At 33.7% G+C, this 22160-nt stretch overlaps 3 protein-coding genes across 3 annotated transcripts; 2 read left to right on the plus strand and 1 right to left on the minus strand.

Moving 5' to 3' along the window:
* The first annotated feature begins 1335 nt into the window (after positions 1-1335).
* On the plus strand, positions 1336-4867 carry LOC111892303 (clavaminate synthase-like protein At3g21360). The gene is made up of 4 exons (XM_023888379.3): positions 1336-1814; positions 1898-2151; positions 3961-4341; positions 4593-4867. The coding sequence occupies exons 1-3, from the start codon at positions 1443-1445 to the stop codon at positions 4325-4327; spliced, it is 993 nt and encodes a 330-aa protein (XP_023744147.1). The 5' UTR covers positions 1336-1442; the 3' UTR covers positions 4328-4341; positions 4593-4867.
* A 2552-nt stretch (positions 4868-7419) lies between these two features.
* On the minus strand, positions 7420-9098 carry LOC111892308 (40S ribosomal protein S12). Its single transcript, XM_023888383.3, has 5 exons — positions 8979-9098; positions 8406-8443; positions 7998-8301; positions 7836-7901; positions 7420-7743 (listed from the first exon to the last, which is right to left on the minus strand). Exons 2-5 carry the CDS (start codon positions 8411-8413, stop codon positions 7684-7686), a joined length of 438 nt encoding a protein of 145 aa, XP_023744151.1. The 5' UTR covers positions 8414-8443; positions 8979-9098; the 3' UTR covers positions 7420-7683.
* A 3018-nt stretch (positions 9099-12116) lies between these two features.
* Positions 12117-14563, plus strand: LOC111892284 (stromal cell-derived factor 2-like protein). The gene is made up of 6 exons (XM_023888359.3): positions 12117-12654; positions 12909-13049; positions 13171-13311; positions 13394-13443; positions 13539-13668; positions 14256-14563. The coding sequence occupies exons 1-6, from the start codon at positions 12550-12552 to the stop codon at positions 14337-14339; spliced, it is 651 nt and encodes a 216-aa protein (XP_023744127.1). The 5' UTR covers positions 12117-12549; the 3' UTR covers positions 14340-14563.
* The last annotated feature ends 7597 nt before the right edge of the window (positions 14564-22160 follow it).

The raw sequence follows: 22160 nt of genomic DNA on the forward strand, positions 1-22160 counted from the left end.
CAAATTTTATGGGTGTTACATAGATCATGGACGTACATATAATTGCCAGGGGCCAGTTCCTGGTCTTTCATACAATTGTGAGGAGCCAAATCCTTATCTTTCATACATATGGAAAGGGGTGACACTCTGGTCTTCCATGCAAGTATCACAAAGACATCTAGCTTCCTACATAATATAGTGAGAATACTCACATTGCCGACGTAATCAACAGCCAACAGCTCTCACGGTTAACAAATGGGTGTTATACACCTCATAATAAACCACACAAGGTAAACCCTTAGTCTACCTTCTAAAACTAGAAATTTGACCAAATTTCAACCCATGCCAAAAAGTCAACGGCCAAGGTCAAAGTCAATAGTCAACATCACCATAAGCTGATACTTACGTCGTGACCGACCCATGGTCACGTCCTGGCTAATAAACTCAGTCCCGATCCAAAACTCCAGTTACGAACAACTCAGCAACGATCAAAACCATTGCCATGTCATGATGTCATGCCACCACGTTGTGAAAGAATCCGTCCAAAACAATCGATGAGCCTTATCGTTATGGCGTGGCCTCCATATGGTCGCGTCGTGACTACTGCATTTGGGGCAACTTAATGCATTCAACCCTTAATCATTTAAGCCATCCATTCTAAGTTTCCAGATGGTCTTCTTACTCTCAAAACATTCTAAAAATCGATGCTTTATAGACATGCATGTCCAATGCATGTCTTGAGCTCATGTTAGGAAAAATGATGAATAATGGAACCACAATCACATGCATGGATTCAAAAGTTAGTCAAACTTCAGATCCAACATATATAACCTTCAAAGGACCTTAAGGAACCATAAAGTTGCCAACTTTATGGAATCCTTTCATCCAAACTTCCAGAACATGAAGAAAATAGGACAAGGAGCCGAGATCTAGAAGCGTGCAACATAAAGCTTGGATCTTGAATACTTATAATGGTTTTAAAATAGCTTAAATGAATTCTCTAAGCTTTCCAAGAGGTTCTCTATACCACAAGGGTCTTCTTCTTCCTTCCAAATGCACCAAATCACCAAAGGTAAGCTCAAAATGGGAGAACAGTGTATTGGGTATTGCTCCAAGGTTCTTTATGGTGATGGAGGCTAGAATTATCGGATAATTCGAAAGCAAACTTACATACAAAGAGAAATTGTGATAGGTTGACGATTGATGATGAACAATTGTTACATTTGTTATATTATTTATAATATAATATAATAATAATAATAATAATAATAATAAGAGTTAACTTCACTATTTACCCACTAACTATTGTCATTTTGTGGTTTGAACAATTGATTTCTGAATGCTTGACTTATCTTGAATTAATTCTATAAGAAAGAAACAACACAAACCACCAAATTATTGGAGATCTAGACTCATGATTTAGACTTAAAATCGCCACTTATTGTTTGAACTTTGGATTGTTCATGGCAGAAGAAGCAAGCTTCTTCAGTGAAGTCGTAGGTTTGCAGCAGCAGAAATCTGATGATGGAGTCGTCTTCCCCGCAGTTCTCTTCCCTAACCCTAACGCTTCCAAGCCTGTTCAATTAACAGACGCCATTAAAGCTAACAAACCATGGCTTGATTCTCTGCTCCATAGATCTGGTGCGATTCTCTTCAGAGGCTTCCCTGTGTCCACCGCCTCCGATTTCAACGACGTCGTTAACTCCTCCGGCTACGAAGACTTCCCCTACGGCGCCGGTGTTTTAGCAACCAGGACGAAAGTTTGCGATCGTGTGTATACTGCGAATGAAGCACCACCGGACCAGATGATCGGCTTCCATCACGAATCGTCCCATGTATGGCCTCCGATCAAAACTTTTCGACGAATCTGTGAATGCTATTAGAATAAACCTCATATCGATCATCTTATGTTTAACAGGCTAGCGAATTTCCTTCGAAATTGTTTTTCTTCTGTGAAATCGAACCAGGAAGGGGAGGAGAAACATGTATAGTTCTGAGCCATGTGATTTACGAGAAGATGAAAGGGAAGCATCCAGAATTTGTGGAGCAAATGGAAGAGAAAGGATTGACTTACAGCAGAGTTATCGGAGAAGAATTCGACCCTTCATCGCCGGTAGGACGTGGCTGGAAGGCGGCATTCATGACGGATGACAAGAGCGTGGCGGAGGAAAGGTTTTCCACACTTTTTCATCATTTACGTCAATATTCTGTTTTTTAGATCATTAATAAAAAAACAATGCAAATATTTTTAACTGATATAAATGATTTTTATAACTTTAGACCTAAAAAAATATTATTTTGCAATTTTGGTATATGAAGTTGCAATTTTAGTCTTCATGTGATCCAAGGGCACGGGATCCTTTTTAAAAATACATATATTCAACGAAATTTTTTAACCAATTTCTTGGAACACCAAAGCTTAAAACATCACCAAACTTAACCCAAAAAAAATAATTTACTCTATAATTCTATGTGTATAGTTTCTTAAAGGAAAACGATACGTTAACTCTGTTAAGTGTATATTTGTTCATTCAGACCCTTAACTTATTTTTATGTTTTCTTTGGGAATAAGATAGGTTGTTACATGTCGTTTTAGTCATTGTAACCTAAATTAACCGGTGGAAGGGCTATATGTATATTTTTCTTAAGCATGAGGACCATTCTAGTTGTACAACTATTAATGGGAGTATATGTCATCAATTAATTTAAAAATTAAACAACAAATTGAAAAACACAGATGACAGGATTGGGAAGGAAAGATCGGTGACCCTAAATAAGATGGCATGGTTTCTAATTTTAGTTACCGAATGGATATGGCTTGATTATAGTTTTCATATAAAATCGAACAAAAAAATAAAATATAAATGTACTAAATTAAGTATATTATATTTAATTATATTAGAAATTTAACATTTAAAATATAATTATTCACACAATCATTCAATTTCTCACAATATTAATACTAGATTTCCGACATTCAATGTATGAACGTACAACAATGTACTTCCGGATTGTGAGGAGCCTAATGGCCTTTAATTCACAGTGATATATGTGTTGCTTAATGACAATTATATTGGTGCATGTTTACATATTCAAACACAAAAATTAAATAGCAGCCATTTGATGTATTTGTTTCTAGTTCGGGAAGTTTGTATAGAAAGCCATTAGCCACAGTTAAGACCTCCACTGCAACCCAAAACATGTTATTGGTTGAGGCATATGTTCTACAAATTGTTGATATATTAATTTCTTAAAATATAAGATAGATTTATAAATTTATTAAATTATTTTTCAGAAAAAAAAAAATAATCATTGATGTGTTGGTCATATGTGTACATATGTACCTTTGTATAACCATTAGACGATGAAATTATTATTAGAACTTTATTTTAAATTTTCATATGAATTTTACCTCATTGAGATATTCTCATAGGCTTCTAAAAAGAAATTAGATGGTTCGTTCAATTGAGATGTTAAAAAAAAACATTGTAATATTCTTTAAATTGCAACAAACTTTCTATTTAACCCTTTTTTATAACAAAATACTTTTTAGTTTTATGGTATTTTGGACCGTTATGATTAACTAATTTTAACCATTAACAAAAATTATTTATCGACTAAAGGAGTAACAACACTAATATTGACCCATACCTAACGGTAGTTGAAATACATTAACTAATTGTCAACCAACTTTATTTTATAAAAGTTCTTAATATATATCTTTTGACTCTTAGATATAATAAAATATAGCTGAAGTAGTAAACTCATGAAACAACATACTTTCATTTATTTGTTTATAACATCATATTGTAATTTGTTTCTATTCCAACATTATATTTTCAATAATTTTATAGATGTTTTTACTGTCATATTTTTTTTTCTTATTAAGACATTATATTTTGAAACATCTAGTAATTAATAATTTACAACAATGAACATCGCTTTATATTTGAATCGACTAATTTTTGGATGCAAATGCAGGGCTACCGAGTTGGGAATGAAACTAGAATGGATTGGGGATGAAGTAAAAGTTATAATAGGACCCATGCCCAGTTTCAGATACAACGAGGTGCGACAAAAAAAGACATGGTTCAACCGTCTAGCGGTTTCGTATGGGGGATTGAAGGATAAGCTAAATGATGATCCGACAAAAGCAGTTGTTTTTGGTGACGGTGAACAATTGCCTCTTGATGCTGTTAATGACTTATTAAAGATGTTGGATGAAGAGTGTGTTGCATTACAATGGTGTAAAGGAGATCTTCTACTACTCGATAATCTGGCAGTTCTTCATTCACGAAGACCATTGCTCGCTCCACCCCGTCGTATACTTGCTTCATTTTGCAAGTGAAGTACTTAAGGAAGGTGGTAAGATATAATATATGCATGTATTTATGTATGCTTTCACATCAACTTTAGACATGAATAAATTGCAATTCCGATAAGTCCATCAAACATTGCTATAATTTGATAGATTTCTTAAAATACAACGCTATAGCAGAAATAATGAAAGTTTAATGCTATAATAAAACAAAGAAATGGAAGTTTACATTGTTCTTGCATAAAACTTTTCTATTTATCTTTCAATGATCTAATTGTTTATTCTTTGAACATAGGAAAAGAAGTGGTCATATAAACCCCCCCACTCATCATCTCCAACAACTTTGATAAAGGCAATAAAAATAGAAAATAAGCATAAATACAACCATGGTCTTGGCTTCATAAATCCATATCGACGTCATTGATAAAATATTTTTATTGAATTACCCATTTTAAAATGGAGATATTCATATGATTTATGGGTAAAAATTGCAGATGGTGTTGTTTGTGAATTGTTTGGATTTAACTTTTCATAGAGAAAGTTGAAAAATAAAATAGGCAAAATTGGTGATGTAATTTACATTTGTTTATATAATGTTTTTATTAGTATGTAAAATTGTAAATGTCTAGTCGGTAACAATATGTACTTGGTACATATTGAGCTCGAAAACAAAAGATGGGGTGAATATAAGGACACTGAGAACACAAAATTATTTTTTATTATATAGTACTAGGTTATTGTTGGGTTATGAGGATCTTTAGGTCATAAAGGCGCACAACGGAAGCATACATATAATCAAAACATACCTTATCAACCCAAAAGAGGAACCATATCCAACCATGTCTAGGTAACCTAATAAAGCAAAAACAAGAAAGAAAGAAAAAAAAACATACTTTTGTGGTCGTCAATTTCTTAGTATGTGCTAGTTGATCGAACTTTGGAGGATCCAATAGAGAATCTCTCTTTCGTGATTGCACCTAAGAAGCAAACAACAAAGCTGGAAAACACCAAAACTGGAACTTGTTCGAAGATCAGACAGATCTAAACCTCGGAGGCTACTATGCAACACGTGGGAGTGGCTTTAGGATTTTTCGAGATCTAGAGAGTACCACCGGTTTCTGAGGGTTTTGACTAATTTCTAATTCGGGTTTATGCCTTTCTATTTATATGGGAAAGATTCAAACCCTAACAAATAATTATCTTGTCTCGGAATAATTATTTGTAACTATGGTGATTATCTTATATTCAAATTTTGTATCTAGAATATTTCAGATTTTCATGATTTAATTAATTAATTAAACAATTAATTATTTAACAAACTAAAGCCTATAATTTAATCTCTTTCCAGTTTTGCTTTATTTGTTCTTATGTGTAACCCAAAATGATAGTTTCATTAATACTAATATTACCGGCTTGTTGTGGCTATTGGCACCAATCACACCATCTTCCAACAGCTCCCACTTGCACTAGGCACTAACAATGTCGGTCTAATACTTACTAACAATAGACATGGAGTGTGCAATCCAATTGTAACTATTGTATGTATTGCAACTTTGCAATATACATCTCTTAGACTAGTGATTTCAAATTCATTTGATCTTCATGATATCTATAGGAAGCTGAGTCATAGATAAACAAGTTAATCTCAGTGTTCAAGATTATGTTTCTCGATAGAGATATATGATAACCTTGTTGCTTTGACCAATATACATCCCTTGGACTAGTGATTTCAAATTCTTTTGATCTTCATGATATCTATATGAAACTGAATCATAAATAATGAGTTAGTCTCAATGTTCAAGATTATGTTTCTCGATAGAGATATATGATGACCTTGTTGATCTGACCAACTTAGTCTTCGCTCGGCCAAGCATTTAAAAGAGATATATGATAACCTTGTAGGATGGGGTTGGAAGGGGACGTTCATGACCAATGACAAGAGCATGGTGAAGGAAAGGTTTTCACACTTCTTCACCATTTACGTCAATATTCCGTTTTTGCAAACTTAGATTATTAATAAAAAGAAAAACTAAACAAATATTTCAAAATTATTATATAGAGTATATTACATTTTTAATACCTGATATAGATTTTTTTTTTTTTTTTAATAATTTCAGTCCGAAAAAAAAAAGAATATTTTGTAATTTTGGTCTTTCATTTGAACCATTTTTCATGTGAACCAATGGCGACATAATCTCTTTTTTTAAAGAAAATTATTAGCTCAATAGTTGAATTTAAGGATTCAAGGACCAAAGTTGTTATGAAACATCAAAATATTTAACCAAAATTGAAAACCAATTCCTTGGAACACTAAAATGAACATAAAAACCGAAAATATCACTTAAGGGACAAAAAATGTAATTTACTCTATAGTTTGATGTTTATAATTTCCTAACTTATTTATATAAGAATTTTGTAATTTATGCAATATTTTTTTTATCGAATTTTATAATTAATTATTTATGATATATATATATATATATATATATATATATATATATATATATATATATATATATATATATATATATATATATATATATATATATATATATATATATATATATATATATATATACCAACTATGTTAAGCCATTTTGATTCATGTTAAAGCCCTGACTGTTTTAACTAAGATTAGTATATTAACAAAAAAAAAAACCGAAGTCAATTGATTAACTAATATAAGAGGTGGCATGTTTTCTAATTTTCGTTAACCAGAGACATGATTTGGTTATGGTTTTCATCCAGAAACCAAAAAGTTTAAATATAAATATTGTATAAAATTGTTGATGTATTAATTTCTTAAAATATAAGATAGATTTACAAATTTAGTAAATTATTTTCCCCACATAAAGGATCAATGATTAGTTGGTCATATGTACACATACACCTTTGTATATGTGTTTGGATAGGCTAAAACCATGGTCTCATTTAATTAGAACTTTTTGAATGAACTTTAATTTTTCACATGAGTTTTACATTAGATAAATTCAAGTACGATGAATCAACTTTAATCTTGAATCTATTTGAAACACACTTTGGACGACTTGTCAAAGGACTTTTATTTATAAAAGTTATTTTCATTCATTTTTTTGACTCAATAAACTAATAAAAAAAATTAATATCAAAAAGCATCATCAAAAATGACAACACTATCTTTTTTATAGAACATTTGAAGGAAAAACAATAATAAGAATTTTCAGGCCTCCAAGCACCAATTGTTGATAAAGAAACAACAGAAGCAAGAAAACTCAAGAATCACTTTTACTACATAATCCAAAATTTCCTACAAGAAAAGAAAAAAAAAAAAAAAAGTTCCAATGAAAAAAAACACACACACACAAAAACGACAAGGCAAATCAAGTATTTGATCCATTGTTACACATTTAGTTAGCTTTGACATATTCCTGAACAATGTGAAGACCTTCACTTTCCTCTCCATAATCCTGCAATAAAAAAGATGATAAAAACTCAAACTTTAAAGAACACAAAACTAAACTCAACAACAATATTCCAATCATTTCGCCTTCAAAAATACCTTCACAACAAGGCATGAACAACCCACAACCTTCCTTGCTTTCCCTTCTGAATCAATCTTACACAACTACAATTACAAATCACAAAACAAAATAACAAATAATTAAGTGAAAAAATCAATAAAAAATAACAAAAGTAGGTTGCTATTTTGTGTAAAACTTACACCAGCCCACTCTCCAAGAGTTTTTGCACTTGGAACTGTTATCAAGCTGACATTGTGGTCAGCACAAAGAGCTTTGACCAATTTCTGATAGTCTGGCTGATTACAGTCTTCAGCCAATACACAGAGCTGAGCAGCATGTTTTTCAATGACTTTTGCAGCTTCATGAAGACCCCTCACAAGGCCACCATGAGCAAGTGATTTTCTTAGAACAAGTTGTAATGCAGTCATGGTGTCCATTGGCTCACCAAGTGCAGGAGGAGCAGGGGTAGGGGCAGGGGTCTCAACTGGGACAACACCATCTTCACTGCAGATATGAATGCATTTCATCAAGAACAGAATCAGTAAACGAGATTTGGAAGTAGGAAAACATGTTTCAGAAGAGAGGAAAGAGGAAAGAGGAGTATATACGCTGCCATGTTTTCTGTTGATCAAATCTTCAGCTCAAACTGTGTAGGAAAACAGTGTCATGGGAAAACAAGTTAGCGAGGTATGTTATGGAAAAAGAAGTGTTTTTTCATTGATTATATACGTTCGTATTCTGCTCTCTCGTGAATTGAAATTGGAATAACTAAGAACTGTTTTTGATTGATTATCAAATCGAAAGAGACATTTGATCAGAAGTATATGTATCATAACCCGAATTCCGGAATTAACTAAATCGAATTACATCATAGAACTTCCTAGAACTCATTCTACACTAAAATCACATCTCAACACTTTTGCAGACACTATGACTATATAAAAGGTACAGATAAAGGTAAAGGTTCGCATTCTAAGCACAATTAACTAGTAAACCATAGTTGAAGTGCAATCTATTCTCTGAAGATTATTCAGGCAGGATAGCTAGTTAACTAAACAGATTTTCTCAAAATTAGATTATAAATCAAGCGAAAATCAATATTAATTATCGGATAAATCGAAGGCAAACTTAAAATAAATTGTGAGAGGTTGATGGCTGATGATGTATAAGATTTTGAATACCTGTGTGATGCTGTAATCGACAGGTCGAAGAAACGCAGGCTCTGATCACCCTCTGATCTCTAAAGGGATGATAACGAGTTTGCGATGTTATAAAGGTACTTGTTCTAAAACCCTAATTCTATCGATGAAACGTCATCTTTATTTCTTTTTAATATAAACCCGGAACTTCCATGTTTCTCAGTTTATGCCCCTTCTTGATCCTTTTTTCCCAAATCAGTCATGTGTTTATGCGATTTTTTTTTATCGAGGAAATAACAAATTGTACGAAAATAAATGTATTTTTATCCAAAATAATTTATTATGACATATAGGGCTGGCAATTCTCGACATGACACGCGATACGACCCGCGACACGACACGAAATAAACGGTTTTGGGTTGAGTTTTTCAACCCACCAACCCGCTAATCCGCCAACCCGTTTATTAAACGAGTCATATATGGGTTTCTCAAAAAATAAACGGGTTGACCCGCCAACCCGTTTATATTGTTAATAAAAAAATTATTTTATTTTTAAATGTATTTATGTATCAAGTATTAATATTTAATAAGTATTACATAATATATACCATTTATTCATAGACCATTTGAATGTTTCGACATTATGACTCGTGGTGGATGGTCTAATGTCATAATTCGTAACCTATAAGGCTAAGTTTGTAACATGTTTCTATGAATGTTTTTAGTTTTCATTTGGATGTTTAAGAATTAAATATCTAAAATTCGGACCCATGAACCAAAATCTAACCCACGAACCTGCCAACTTGTGAACCCGTATAAATAAATGGGTTGGTGGGTCATATATGGGTTTATGTTCCAAACCCGCCAACCCGTGACCCGCCAACACGTGACCTGTATATTTAAATGGATCGTGTTTGGGTTGGCATATTTTGACCCGCCAACACGCGACACGCCAACCCGAACACGACACGATTGTCAGGCCTAATGAGATAGTTTAAATAAGGAGACTGTTTGAGTTGTCTCTTCTTAGACTAACCGTATGATTAATGTTATGTTTTTATTTCAATTAAATATAGAATTATAATATTATCCTTAAGTTTTGATTTAAAAATACAATACTTAAATAAAAGTTGTCGAAAGCTTATTTTATTATGCAACTTACTTTTGGGAAAAGAAATAACTGAATCCAATAAGCGTGTTTTTGCCTAAAAATTTATAATATTTGATCATTAGAGATATATCTTCATTTTATTATTAATATATAGTCATGATATCCAAGTTAAGAGAGATGGTGACCGGATAATGATACTATTGTCATTAGATTATACAATATACAAGTCATGTCAGATGCACAGGGTTGATGTGTCATGTGTGAACAAGCGGAAACACCACCTTCTTGGTGTGGTGATGAAGGTGTGGCGTAGAAAGATGTGTTAATGTCCATTACACACCACACAACTTCCTCCGCTTCTTTATTCTCTCTTTTTTCATTTGCATTTCTTTTTTCTTGGCCTCAACCAGGACGAGAAGATGAAGAGAACACCCCCTCCCCACTTGAAAGAAAAAGTTTGGTGTTTATGTTGTTGCGTGAAGCATGGGGTGTATACACTGCAACCTTACTAATTGTCGAATTTAAACAAAGAAAATAAATTTAAAAGGTCATGATTCTGAAAAGATAATTTATTGCCTATGTTGGACAAATAACTTGGTTATTTATCTTTCAATAATATAAAACCTTCTATAAATACCTCAATCGAAACTAAAAAAAAATGATGATTGCATTTTTAAGGCATGTTTTTTTTACCATTATGTTATGTATGAATAAAATGGTTAATGAGTAATATCAGATAAAATGTTGTATATACAAAGGTAGTATCTTTTCATTAATCCAAGTATTAACAATACTATCCTTATACTTAAATAAACAAATTACATAACATTTATCAATTTTAACGATATAACAAATAGCAACATCATTTTACAAAACAATTTAAATCAAAACAATAAATATAATAATCATGCCAAACTACACGAATCAAAAAACAAATTTGATAGTCTTAACAATTTTTTTTAGAAAGACTTACAAACGCACTTAGTATTCTACTTATAAATCTACACCTTTCATTACAAATAAGATTGAAACCTTCAATCTTTGGCTGATTGACAAATATCAATCAATTCGCTAGGTTATAAGCCCTTTAATATAACAATTAAGAAGAATAACTCATACACACCAAAATCTGAGAAGCACATATTGAATAAAAATAATAAGACTTTCAATTTAAGATATGCATAAACCATACGAACGAATCCACACCAAAAACCTAGACATAATATACAAACCAATCAAAAACCTAAACCTAAACCTAAAGACTAGAGACCAAGGAAAAATACCAAGATTTTGGGCTTAATTCATTAAGATATTACATATTTATTATTTTATTAGTGGTTACATACAACCTTATGTACACGTTAATAGTTGAACTAGAGATGAACTTCAAATATGTTCTAGAATCGAATCGAAACTAGATTTAGTTAGAACCGGTATATGCTAAACTAGTTTGGGTATCAGGTTTCACTATAAGCCCAAAACGGGTATCTGAGTCTAGTGGATCGGGATTTAGTGGGTATGAGTAAAACGGTAAAGGGAACCTGATCCAATAGTTTAAAGACCTCAGATAAAAAAATCATCCATGCGACTTGGATTCTCGGTCAACTAAAACAGATGACAAGAAACCATCCTCACATGGGAGTCTCTTACACCGAGAATCAAAACCAAAAAAATAAAAGAAAAATCCATCGTGCCCCCTTAATACAAAAGTTCCAAGACAGCTCCGTGGTTGCAAAAGTATGACAAAACATCCCCTAATTACAAGTTAAAAACACAAAAACTTACGGTTTTCCGGTTCTAAAATCCAAAACCTCATTCCACAATATCCACATTAACATTTCCTGTTCTAGACCTATTTTACCCGTCTCATAAGCGGAATCGAATGAGAACTGGTTCCTATACACCTATATGGTTTACGATTATACTAAATCACATTTTCTGGTTTTTGGGTTTTCTTATTTCGGATACATTCGGTCCAGATTTGGACCCGTTTTCATTGCTAAGTTGAACCCAATAAGTATCAAGGGAACACCTTAACCCAACTCATCGTGCTTCATGAACTATTGGAAAATATAAAATACTCCAATAAAACATATTTAATTATATGTTTAGAGTCCTTTTCAAAAGGGAGCTGATTCGTCGTGTCATTGTATATGCATGGTGCATCCTATATCGAATCGCCATTGAAGAACCATCACTGTACTTAGAGATCTTAAACACACTTCAAAACGCATGTAATTTCTCCTTCTCTTCATTCAACCGATACACACGTCGGCGGTGATCATATCTTCAGCCGGAGGCTCCGACCAAAGAAAATCTTAAGCCGTGGCTCATCCGTCATCGCAACGCCAACAGAACAACAACCACCTCTTAAGAAGAAGAACCGCCTCTTCTAATTCGTCGGATTCACCGTCATCAAGCCCTACTCAATTCTCATCGTCGGAAAAGGATCTAGACCTACCGCTTTGGCCACGAAATAAGTTAACCGTAATTTTACTTTTAATGGCGTTATCGTTCTTCTTCGGTATCACTATTTTCCTATTCGTAACCCTAGAATCAGATCACCTGACGTCTCATGTCGACGCTGCCACTTCCGAAGGCGTAGAGGTAATCTACAAAATGTATAATCGATTAACAATACCTTTTTTTTTTTTCAATTTGAACTCACAAAACTATATCGTAGATATACTGTGAGTTTCATATCTGGTTTTTGTTTGAGAATCCTGTTGAATTCATGCCTGGATATACTGCAATTGCGTCTTAGAGTCTGATTTTGAAGATGATTTATACTCGAATCATACTTTTGAGACGCAATCCTTCTTCAATTTGTGATATTCTCATGAAATTCAATCCACAATTAGGTTTCTTACGGATCGGTGATCAAGCTGATGCATGAAAGGACAGAATTCAGGCTGCACTCTCACCCAGTGCCTTATGGATCAGGGAGTGGACAGCAATCTGTAACCAGTTTCTCCAAAGTCAATGATGCTAATAGCTATTGGGTATGTAGTAATCATTATGCTCAATTCATGTTCTTCACATAATCACAATTCACATCGATCTTATATCTTCAAATGACTATGAAACTGATCTCTTCTTCGAATTGAAATCTGACAAATACAGGTTGTTAGGCCTACACTTGAGACATCTGTAAAACAGGGAGAAAGTATAAAGAGTGGGACCATTATTAGACTACAACACCTCAAAACAAGAAAATGGCTCCATAGCCACTTGCATGCTTCCCCACTTTCAGGCAATCTTGAGGTTACTTAGTTGATTAATTGGCGTTTTGATTTATTATAAATTAATGGAATTCAAATATTCAATCAATTGAAATTTCGTGTAGGTGAGTTGCTTTGGAGATGGTGGTAGATCAGATAGTGGAGATCATTGGAAGTGAGATAGCAATTATCATTATATTAATTTATACACCCATTCATCTAATGGCTAATCTATTATTTTTAATATTATTGTTATTATTATGTTGTTAGACTTGTAATTGAGGGAAGTGGGAAAAGTTGGAAGCAAGATCAAAAAATAAGACTTCATCATGTTGACACGAGTGGATATCTTCATAGCCATGACAAGAAATATAGAGGCGTTGCTGGTGGTCAGCAAGAGGTGAGTTAATGAGATCGGAGGGTATTTATGTCTTTTCACATAGAAAAAGTTTTGAATGTGTGAGAGTCATTGTCCCAAATCTATCCAATTTATATCGGTCTTGGTTGTGACAGGATAAAATATCAAATGCAGTACAACATGTTAAAAGATTTCTAGTGTATCTGACCAATGTCCATAAAAAAGAGGTCGATGATGCTTTAAGTGTTATAATTGTGTCCCACATTTATTTATAGTATAAAATTTATATCAAATTATAATTATAATAATAAAATAAAACAAATTTTATTTTTTTATTGTATAGTTTGACAAAACGTAATCTATATTGATATTTATAAAAAAAAAAATGTTAAAGAACATATTTATTAAGTATTAACTATATTTGTAGGAATATAAAAAATGCTATAAAGTAAAAATATTGGGTAAAATAATTAAATAAGGTATTAAAATGGTGTTTTAAACAAAATCATGGGACCCATTATGGTGATTGAAAAGACTTTTAACATATTGGATGCTTTTATGTCATGTGTAAGAAATGATCCTAAACAAGATATCTAAAGTGATTTTACTTATGTTTCATGATTTTGTAGGTTTGTGGTGTAAAGGAGAAAAGTGGGGATAGTATCTGGTTAGCAACAGAGGGCATCTTTTTCACGACTAATGAAAAGAAATGAATGGGTTGTTTTCGAAGATCTCTTGACTAAAAACAAATTCGCATTTTGCATTTTTGGTTGATAAAAAACGTACCACTTTTTTCATAATGCTTTGAGTTTCATTGCATCTTCTTTTGTTTCCACGATTTTTGTTTGTTTATACATTGCCTAAATATACTCTACCTTCAAATTGGCTATTTGTCATTATTTTTAATGATTATGTTTGGTTAGCTTGTGATGGATGGATGTCGAAACCATCAATTGATGTAAAATTTGTAGTATTGTCAAACATATAGGGTGACGTTTTTATTTAGATTCTTGAAAAGCGAAACAAGGGTGGGGAAACTGAGTTAATTAAACTAAAAGATCAATGATGCAGCAGTGCAGAAATACTACATAACAACAAGACAAAATTGCAAAAAAATTGTCACTAAGGTATGTATTTTTTTGGGGGTTTTAGTTTAAATCCCAACTTTTTTGGCTTCGTGATCCTTTTGACCATGTTTGCTTATGATTTTGGTCCCTCGGAAATCTAAAAAGACTAAAATGCCATTTTTGATATATTTTTTTTATTTAATTTAAAAGAAAAAGAAAATAAATAACTAATTTGGGTCTCTCTCTCTCTCTCTCTCTCTCTCTCTCTCTCTCTCTCTCTCTCTCTCTCTCTCTCTCTCTCTCTCTCTCTCTCTCTCCACAAAGCTATCCAAAGTTCATATTCTCCATCCAATTCACCCAATTGCAACCCTAAAACATTAAATATGTTCATAAATTGAAAATGATAAATGCCCAGATCATCCCCTCTAATTGGAAAACCGACCATCATCATCCACCACTGCATCGCATCTAAATACCTCACATCCCCAATTATGCAGATCAATCTATCTTTGTGTGTACAACCCTAATCCCCTAACTCTGCCATATCAATGTAGGTTTGACTTCACTGCCTCAAGAAGATGGACTGAAAAGAAAAAAGGAATGAATGAAGGGGAAAGAAAGAAGGAGACGGTGAGGTGGGCCTCAAGAACCTTAGTTGTCGATTGATTTTACAAGTATGTCAGTTTAATCTACGTTTAATAAATCTCCACCCCTACATCGCTAAACCCTTCTGCACCACATCACCGTCTCCATCATCTGCAATCCAAATTGAAACAGAGAAACCATGGGTTCGTGTTGTGAAATCATCTGAATCCATTGTAATTATCGTTGTAGAAGACGATGAACAGTACTCGATTTTGATTTCTAGATTTTTGGATTTGGAGGGTAAGAAGAAGTTCATCAGAGCCAAACAACACCATCGGAGCAAGGAAAGAATAAGCGAGACCACAAATTCACGCAAGGATTTAGATACATTGGAGCATAACCACAATAAAACTGGAAGATATTAGACCTATTTGGGGCTGCAACCAGGGGGTTTGGTTGGATAAGATGAATTGGGGGGGGGGGGGGGGGTGGTTTGCTTCACCGTCGCCAAAAAGTTACATCTAGATCTAAAGTCCCTGCTAGATTTTTGCAGCCACCTCCTTTTCCTTGACCCATGATTTCTTTCCCTCTGTATCAATCGATCGATTTATCACTCGATCTCTTTTCCGTCTGCCACCAAATCATCGTCAGATCTTCAGTCAACACCGGATGAAGATGATCTTGAGTTTTACTTTCTTTGATGTGTGCATGAGGGATAAGAGAGAGTGAGATAGAGAGAGAGAGAGAGAATAATTGATGGTGGTGGTGGCAGATAGTGGTGGCTAACGGTAGTGGGCGGGTATGTGTTTGTGTGTTAAAGAAGAAAAGACGAGAGGGAAAATATGATGGCTTACCAGTTGTGTGTGTGTGTGTGAGAGAAAGAGAGAGAGAGGGGGTGGGCCCGATTTTATATTTAACAATAATAATAATAATGTTAAAAAGTGAAAGAAAAATGAAAATTAAATTAATTAAGGGTATAATAGTCTTTTTAGTTTGGACAGGGACCAAAACTGCATGTAACTAGTTCAAAAGGACCACCAATCCAAAAAGTCAAAGTTTGGACTAAAACCCTAAAAAAATGCATACCATAAGGACCATTTTTGCAATTTTGTCTAACAATAACTAGTTGAAGTTTGAATTAGCATAAAGAGATCGAATTAGATATGTGACCATGGGTTATTACATGTAATGATTTGTCATATAATTTTAAATCGGTGTAAGTTGTCAAGCTGTGGCAAAACCATGTTGTGAGGAACTTAGGCGGTGTTTTTTTTAGTCTTTTTAGGAAATATAACTTATGTTTCGTCCCTAACTTATGTTTTAACTCGAATAATCCCTACTGTTTATTTTTGTTGTGCGTTTAGTCTCTGTCTTACCTCAAAAGATTATTGTGCTCTTTTTAATTTATTTTTTAATTAATTTTCTTATTTATTGATTTATTTTTTTATATATTTAAAAAAATTAATAGTCCCACATATATGTATCTCCTCACCCTAAACCTGAACCACATTTGAGAAATTTAAGTTTGGTCCCACCGGTTACCATCCCATCTTTCATTTTCCCCAACTTCTATTTCATTTCCATCTTTAGCGACATCGATGTCTTCACCATCCCTTCTTTTTTCGGTCCTTCAACTCCGATGAACCAACATCAATTTTTCTTATCTGTGAAATCCCAATTTGTGCGCTTGTTTCTTTTAGTCACTTTGGTTCTTAGTCTTGTGTTACTGAATTTCCTTGAGTTAGTTTTAGAGATATTAGTTGCTTATTAGCTTTATTTTATTTTAATTTTTAAAATTAGTTTCATTAGTTATATCAAACTAAATCATTTTTTTAAAAACAATATATTTTCACTTTTATTTTTAGAAACAAAGGCTTATATTTATTAATTGTTACAAGTGAAAATAGGTGTTACAGTTTAGAAACAAAGGCTTGTATTTATTAACTCTTATAAGTAAAAATAGGTGTTGTGGCATCTCCAATTTCACGGTCAGAAAAGAACGATTTGTTTATGCTTTATTTGAAAATCAGAGTATCTTTTAAAGAAATACGTTGCAGAATTTATTCCCAAGAATATAATAAGTAAATTATCAAAGCGTTCCCGAAGGAATGAGTTTTCATTATATTAAAAACATTGGGATGTCATTGTCAATATAGTACATAAAATAAACAAAAATAATACAGGCCTTACAACATCTATTATTCTAATGGCCTATAATCCATAGATCTCTCATCAGATCAACACTCATGTGCTCTTTTGCCACTACCTGTAATGAAAGAAACTGAGTGGGTCAGGCTTTGGAGCTTGGTGAGCACATAAGATTTTTAACCCACAATAATTAAGTTTATTAATTTCATCAAATCATTCAACTTAAAATACACGTTCTTGTTATCCCCACTTTATGTCCCTAAAGCATCTAATTCAAGGGACCTAGCCTAAGGATCATCATCGGGATGACAATACTACTGAGGGGATTCCTCAGCAATATGTGTCAACAAGGCAACCATGAGGGGGATAGAGTACACCGATGAACACATCGTTCACAAACACCTACAGGATGTGAGTCTGCCAGCGCTCTACTGAAATGTCTAGAATAGTCTGTGGTCCTCATCTATACTCCGCTAGATGACTGGATCATCTTAAACATTGAGGCCACTCATCATTTATTTCATCATCTATATCGTCTGCCCATCTTTACCCATCATAATTATAGGTACAAAATACATATACCATTTAAATCAAATGAAACATGTATATTTTGTTCATCCAACATAAATATCAAGAACACAGATAATATGCACACATAATGTAATGCCTGCAGATTCGAGGTAGTCAATTTAGAGACAATAAGTGTCAAAAATAACTTTTTTGCTATAATATTATTTAGAATAAATAATCTTGACCAAGGTATAGTATATGTAACAAGGGTTCCGTACATATAAAGAACGCTAAAATCCGAGTTATAACAAAAAAGTTATGACCCGTCGAAGTTTTACGTTAAAACCGGCACGACACCGGGAATCGTAAAAAGTGAATTTATGATGAAATACTTTCTAGCCTTAGTGATCTAAACGAAAGTCGTAGTATATGTTAAACCGAGAGTGTGCATAAAAGAACGTCCAAATCTGACTTTGTATGAGGAAGTTATGATTTTTCTAAGATTTAACATAGCAGTGCACAGCCCGAAATTCGAATTTTAAATCGGTCGATTTTTAGCCAAAATAATCTAAATGAGAAATGAATATATCATTAATAGGAGTTACATGATAAAAAGACAGTCGAAAACGGAGCTCGATGCGAAATATATGGACGAAACTTAGTCCCTACTCTTCAAGCGCGACGAATTCGATATAGTTTTGTAAATCTGAGATAGTATGAGAATTAGCCGACGAGGTCTAAATGAAAGTTGTAGTACTTGTAAATACCAACGTGTGGATATAAATAACATCGAAAACAGAGCTCGTATGCGAAAGATATGGAAGAAGCTTAGTCTCTACTCTTCGAACGCGATAAATACGATACAGTTTTTGTAAATCTAAGATAGAATGAGAATTAGCCGACGGGGTCTAAATGAAAGTTGTAGTACTCGTAAATAAAAACAATTGGATATAAAGAACGTAGAAAACGGAGCTTGTACGCGGAAGATACGGACGAAACTTAGCGATTACTCTACGATAAAACTCCTATAAATAAGAGATGAACTCTTCATAATTTCTTCACACCATAAACCTTTATTTCTCTCTCTAACTTCTCTCTTACCTCCCTAAACCCCTCCCAAGTATAAGGAACCTCCCTAGCACGAGAAGGAATCCCTGGAGCGCCCGGCGGCTCCGAGAAGAAAAGCTTTCGGCTCGGAAACGCTGCTCCAGCGAAGCCCGTTTTTTTTTTTAATAAAAACTCGTTGTAAATGAGGCACGTCTACACTATTTCTAATATAGCTTTCATTTAAATATAGTAATGTTATTAGGACTTTATAATAATTATTTGGGATATTATTATGAGTTATATAAGTGTCGTTATAATATCTTTTTAACCACTCGTGGTACGGGGAATATGGTTTAAAGGGCCGCATAGGGTTGTTGGATTTCAGAAGTGCTATATGCCAAAATGGTTCTGCCCTCCGGTGTTTTATGTCTGGCCCCTGTCTGTACATAGTGGGTGAAGAGTATTGTTTAACGCTTATATAATAGTAATAATAGCGAGACTATTAATTAGTCTCGGTGAATATTAGACTAAACCCTAGTGGTAATGATACTAGGTTTTGTTGAAGGAAATTATTTTAAGAGTAACGAAGCGCTGTCTGAGTTCGGAATCACCACCTTACCAGCTGAGTGCATAGTTACTTTCATCTTACACATAGATATGAAGTATTTTATATAAATTACGTGCTATGTGTGCATATTATCTGTATACTTGTTATCTATGTTGGATAAACGATGTTATACATGTTTGAAATGATTTAAATTGTATATGTATTTTATATCTACAAAATGTGTTGGGTAAAATAGGTAGATGTAATAGTTGTTGTGTGATAAAATAAAATAATGACAGGTATCGATGTTATTGATGATCCAGTCATCTAGCGGTGTATAGATGATGACCACAGACTATTCTAGACAGTCCAGTAGAACGCTAGCAGGCTCCTAACCTGTAGGTGTTTATTTGAACTGTGTGCTCACCAGCAGTACTTCATCCCCCACATGGTTGCCTTATTTGACATGAATTGTTGAGGAACCCCCAAAGCATGTGTTATCTCCCCGATGAAAATCCTTAGGCTATGTCCCTTGTGTTAGGTGTTTTAGGGACGTAAAGTGAGGATAACGGGAACGAGTAATCGGGTTTGTTTGGTTGATGAAAATAATAAACTTATGTATTGTGGGTTGAAAACTCTATGTGCTCACCAGGCTCCCAAGCCTGACCCACTCAGTTTCTTGTATTACAGGTAGTGGCGTACGAGCATAGATATGATGTTTGGGATCAGAGATTACGGATATAGGCCTGTAGATATGAATAAATGTAGTAAGGCTTATATTGTACTGTTTATGCTTTTGATCTGTATCGAACATGACATCCCGAGGTTTTTAATGAAATACATTTATTTGGAAATGCTTTGATAAATCGTTATCATATTTTATTTTGGGAACAAATTCCACAACACTTTTACTTAAAATGTTACTCTGATTTTCAAACAAAGCATAAACAAAATCGGTATTTTCTGGCTATGAAAAATGGGGATGTCACATATATCATGTAATTTATATTAAATATTTCATATCTATGTGTAAGATGAAAGTAACTATGCACTCACTTGTTAAAGTGATGATTCCAAACTCGGACAACGCTTCGCTTCTAACAATCTTATTTTCCTTCGACGAAACCTAGTATCATTATCACCAGATCTTAGTCTAATATTCATTGCGACTAATTATTAGTCTAAGTAATATTGTTTTTCTTGTATTATATAAGTGTTAAACAATATTTTTCAACTACTATGTACAGACATGGACCAAGCATGAAACACTGAAGGGCAGGACCATTTTGGCATTTAAGCTGTTCTGAAATCCAACAACCCTATGCAGCCCTTCAAACCAGATTTCCCATACTGCGAGCAGTTAAAAGATATTATAATAACGCTTTATATTTTATAATAGTTAATACGTATATTGTGTATAGTAGGTTCATAATAATGATATTGAACTTAAGCATAAGTTATACTTAAAGTAGGGTAAACATAACTCACTTACAAGGGGTTTAGCTAGGAGCCGGGCTCTGCGGGGGTAGAACTTATGAGTTGAAAACTCTTCTTCTTGGAGCCTTCTGGTACTCTAGGACTCGCCTCTAGCACTTGGGAAGTACTAGGTAAGGGGAGGGAGAGTTTGGGAGTACTGAGAGAGAAAGAAGGGTAAAGGTGTACGGAAATGGGGTGCTCTTCGCACGTATTTATAGGCTGAGATCTTCGGTTACGTTGGGCGTAACTTCGGAGTACATTGCACATACTCAGTACACTGCATGTCCAAAGAGCTAAGTTGTGTGTACGAGGGCCAAGTGTTGTGATCCAAAGTGAAGACGTGGAGAGCAAGCGATGGTCCAGATTCAGCCACGTGTCACTTCTCGCATCAGCCTATACACAACTTCTAAATTCCGTAACTTTCACATACGAGCTCCATTTTTGACGTTTTTTATATCCACGCGTAGGTGGCGACGTAATCTACAACTTTCATTTAGACCCCGTCGGCAAATTTTGACTTTATTATTAAAGTTATATATTAATAGGCTTAGACTGATTAAGTCCGTTAAAAATTCATAACTTTGTCATCCGACCTCCGTTTTCATCTGTATTTATATCGCTGAGCTCCTATTAATGAGATCTTCGATTCTCATTTAGGTTGTGTCGGCTAGAAATCGATTGGTCTAAAATTCGATTTCCGGGCTGTGCACTGCGATGCTAAATCTTAGAAAAATCATAACTTCCTTATACGAAGTTAAATTTGGACGTTCTTTTTATGTACATTCTCGGTTTAACGTATACTACAACTTTTGTTTAGATTGCTAAGGCTAAAAAGTATTTTATTGCAAACTCACTGTTTACGTCACACAACGTCGTGTCGATTTTGTCGCGAAACTGCGATAGGTCATAACTTCTTTGTTAAAATCGGATTTCAGTGTTCGTTATATCCCCGAAATCCTTGTTATGACCACTTCAACTTTCCTCATAGATATTGGGTCTAATTATTATTTTATTTTTGATGCTTATTTTTATTATTATTTTATTACATCGTTATTAGCAAGTATAATGCACATAAAATCACATAATTCATATAATACTCAAATAATTCATCTTTATTACTTCAAAATAGGTTACAATTGTTGGCCCTAACTATT

The sequence above is a fragment of the Lactuca sativa genome, chromosome 4, assembly GCF_002870075.4.
Source record: "Lactuca sativa cultivar Salinas chromosome 4, Lsat_Salinas_v11, whole genome shotgun sequence".
Classification (NCBI taxonomy): Eukaryota; Viridiplantae; Streptophyta; class Magnoliopsida; order Asterales; family Asteraceae; genus Lactuca; species Lactuca sativa.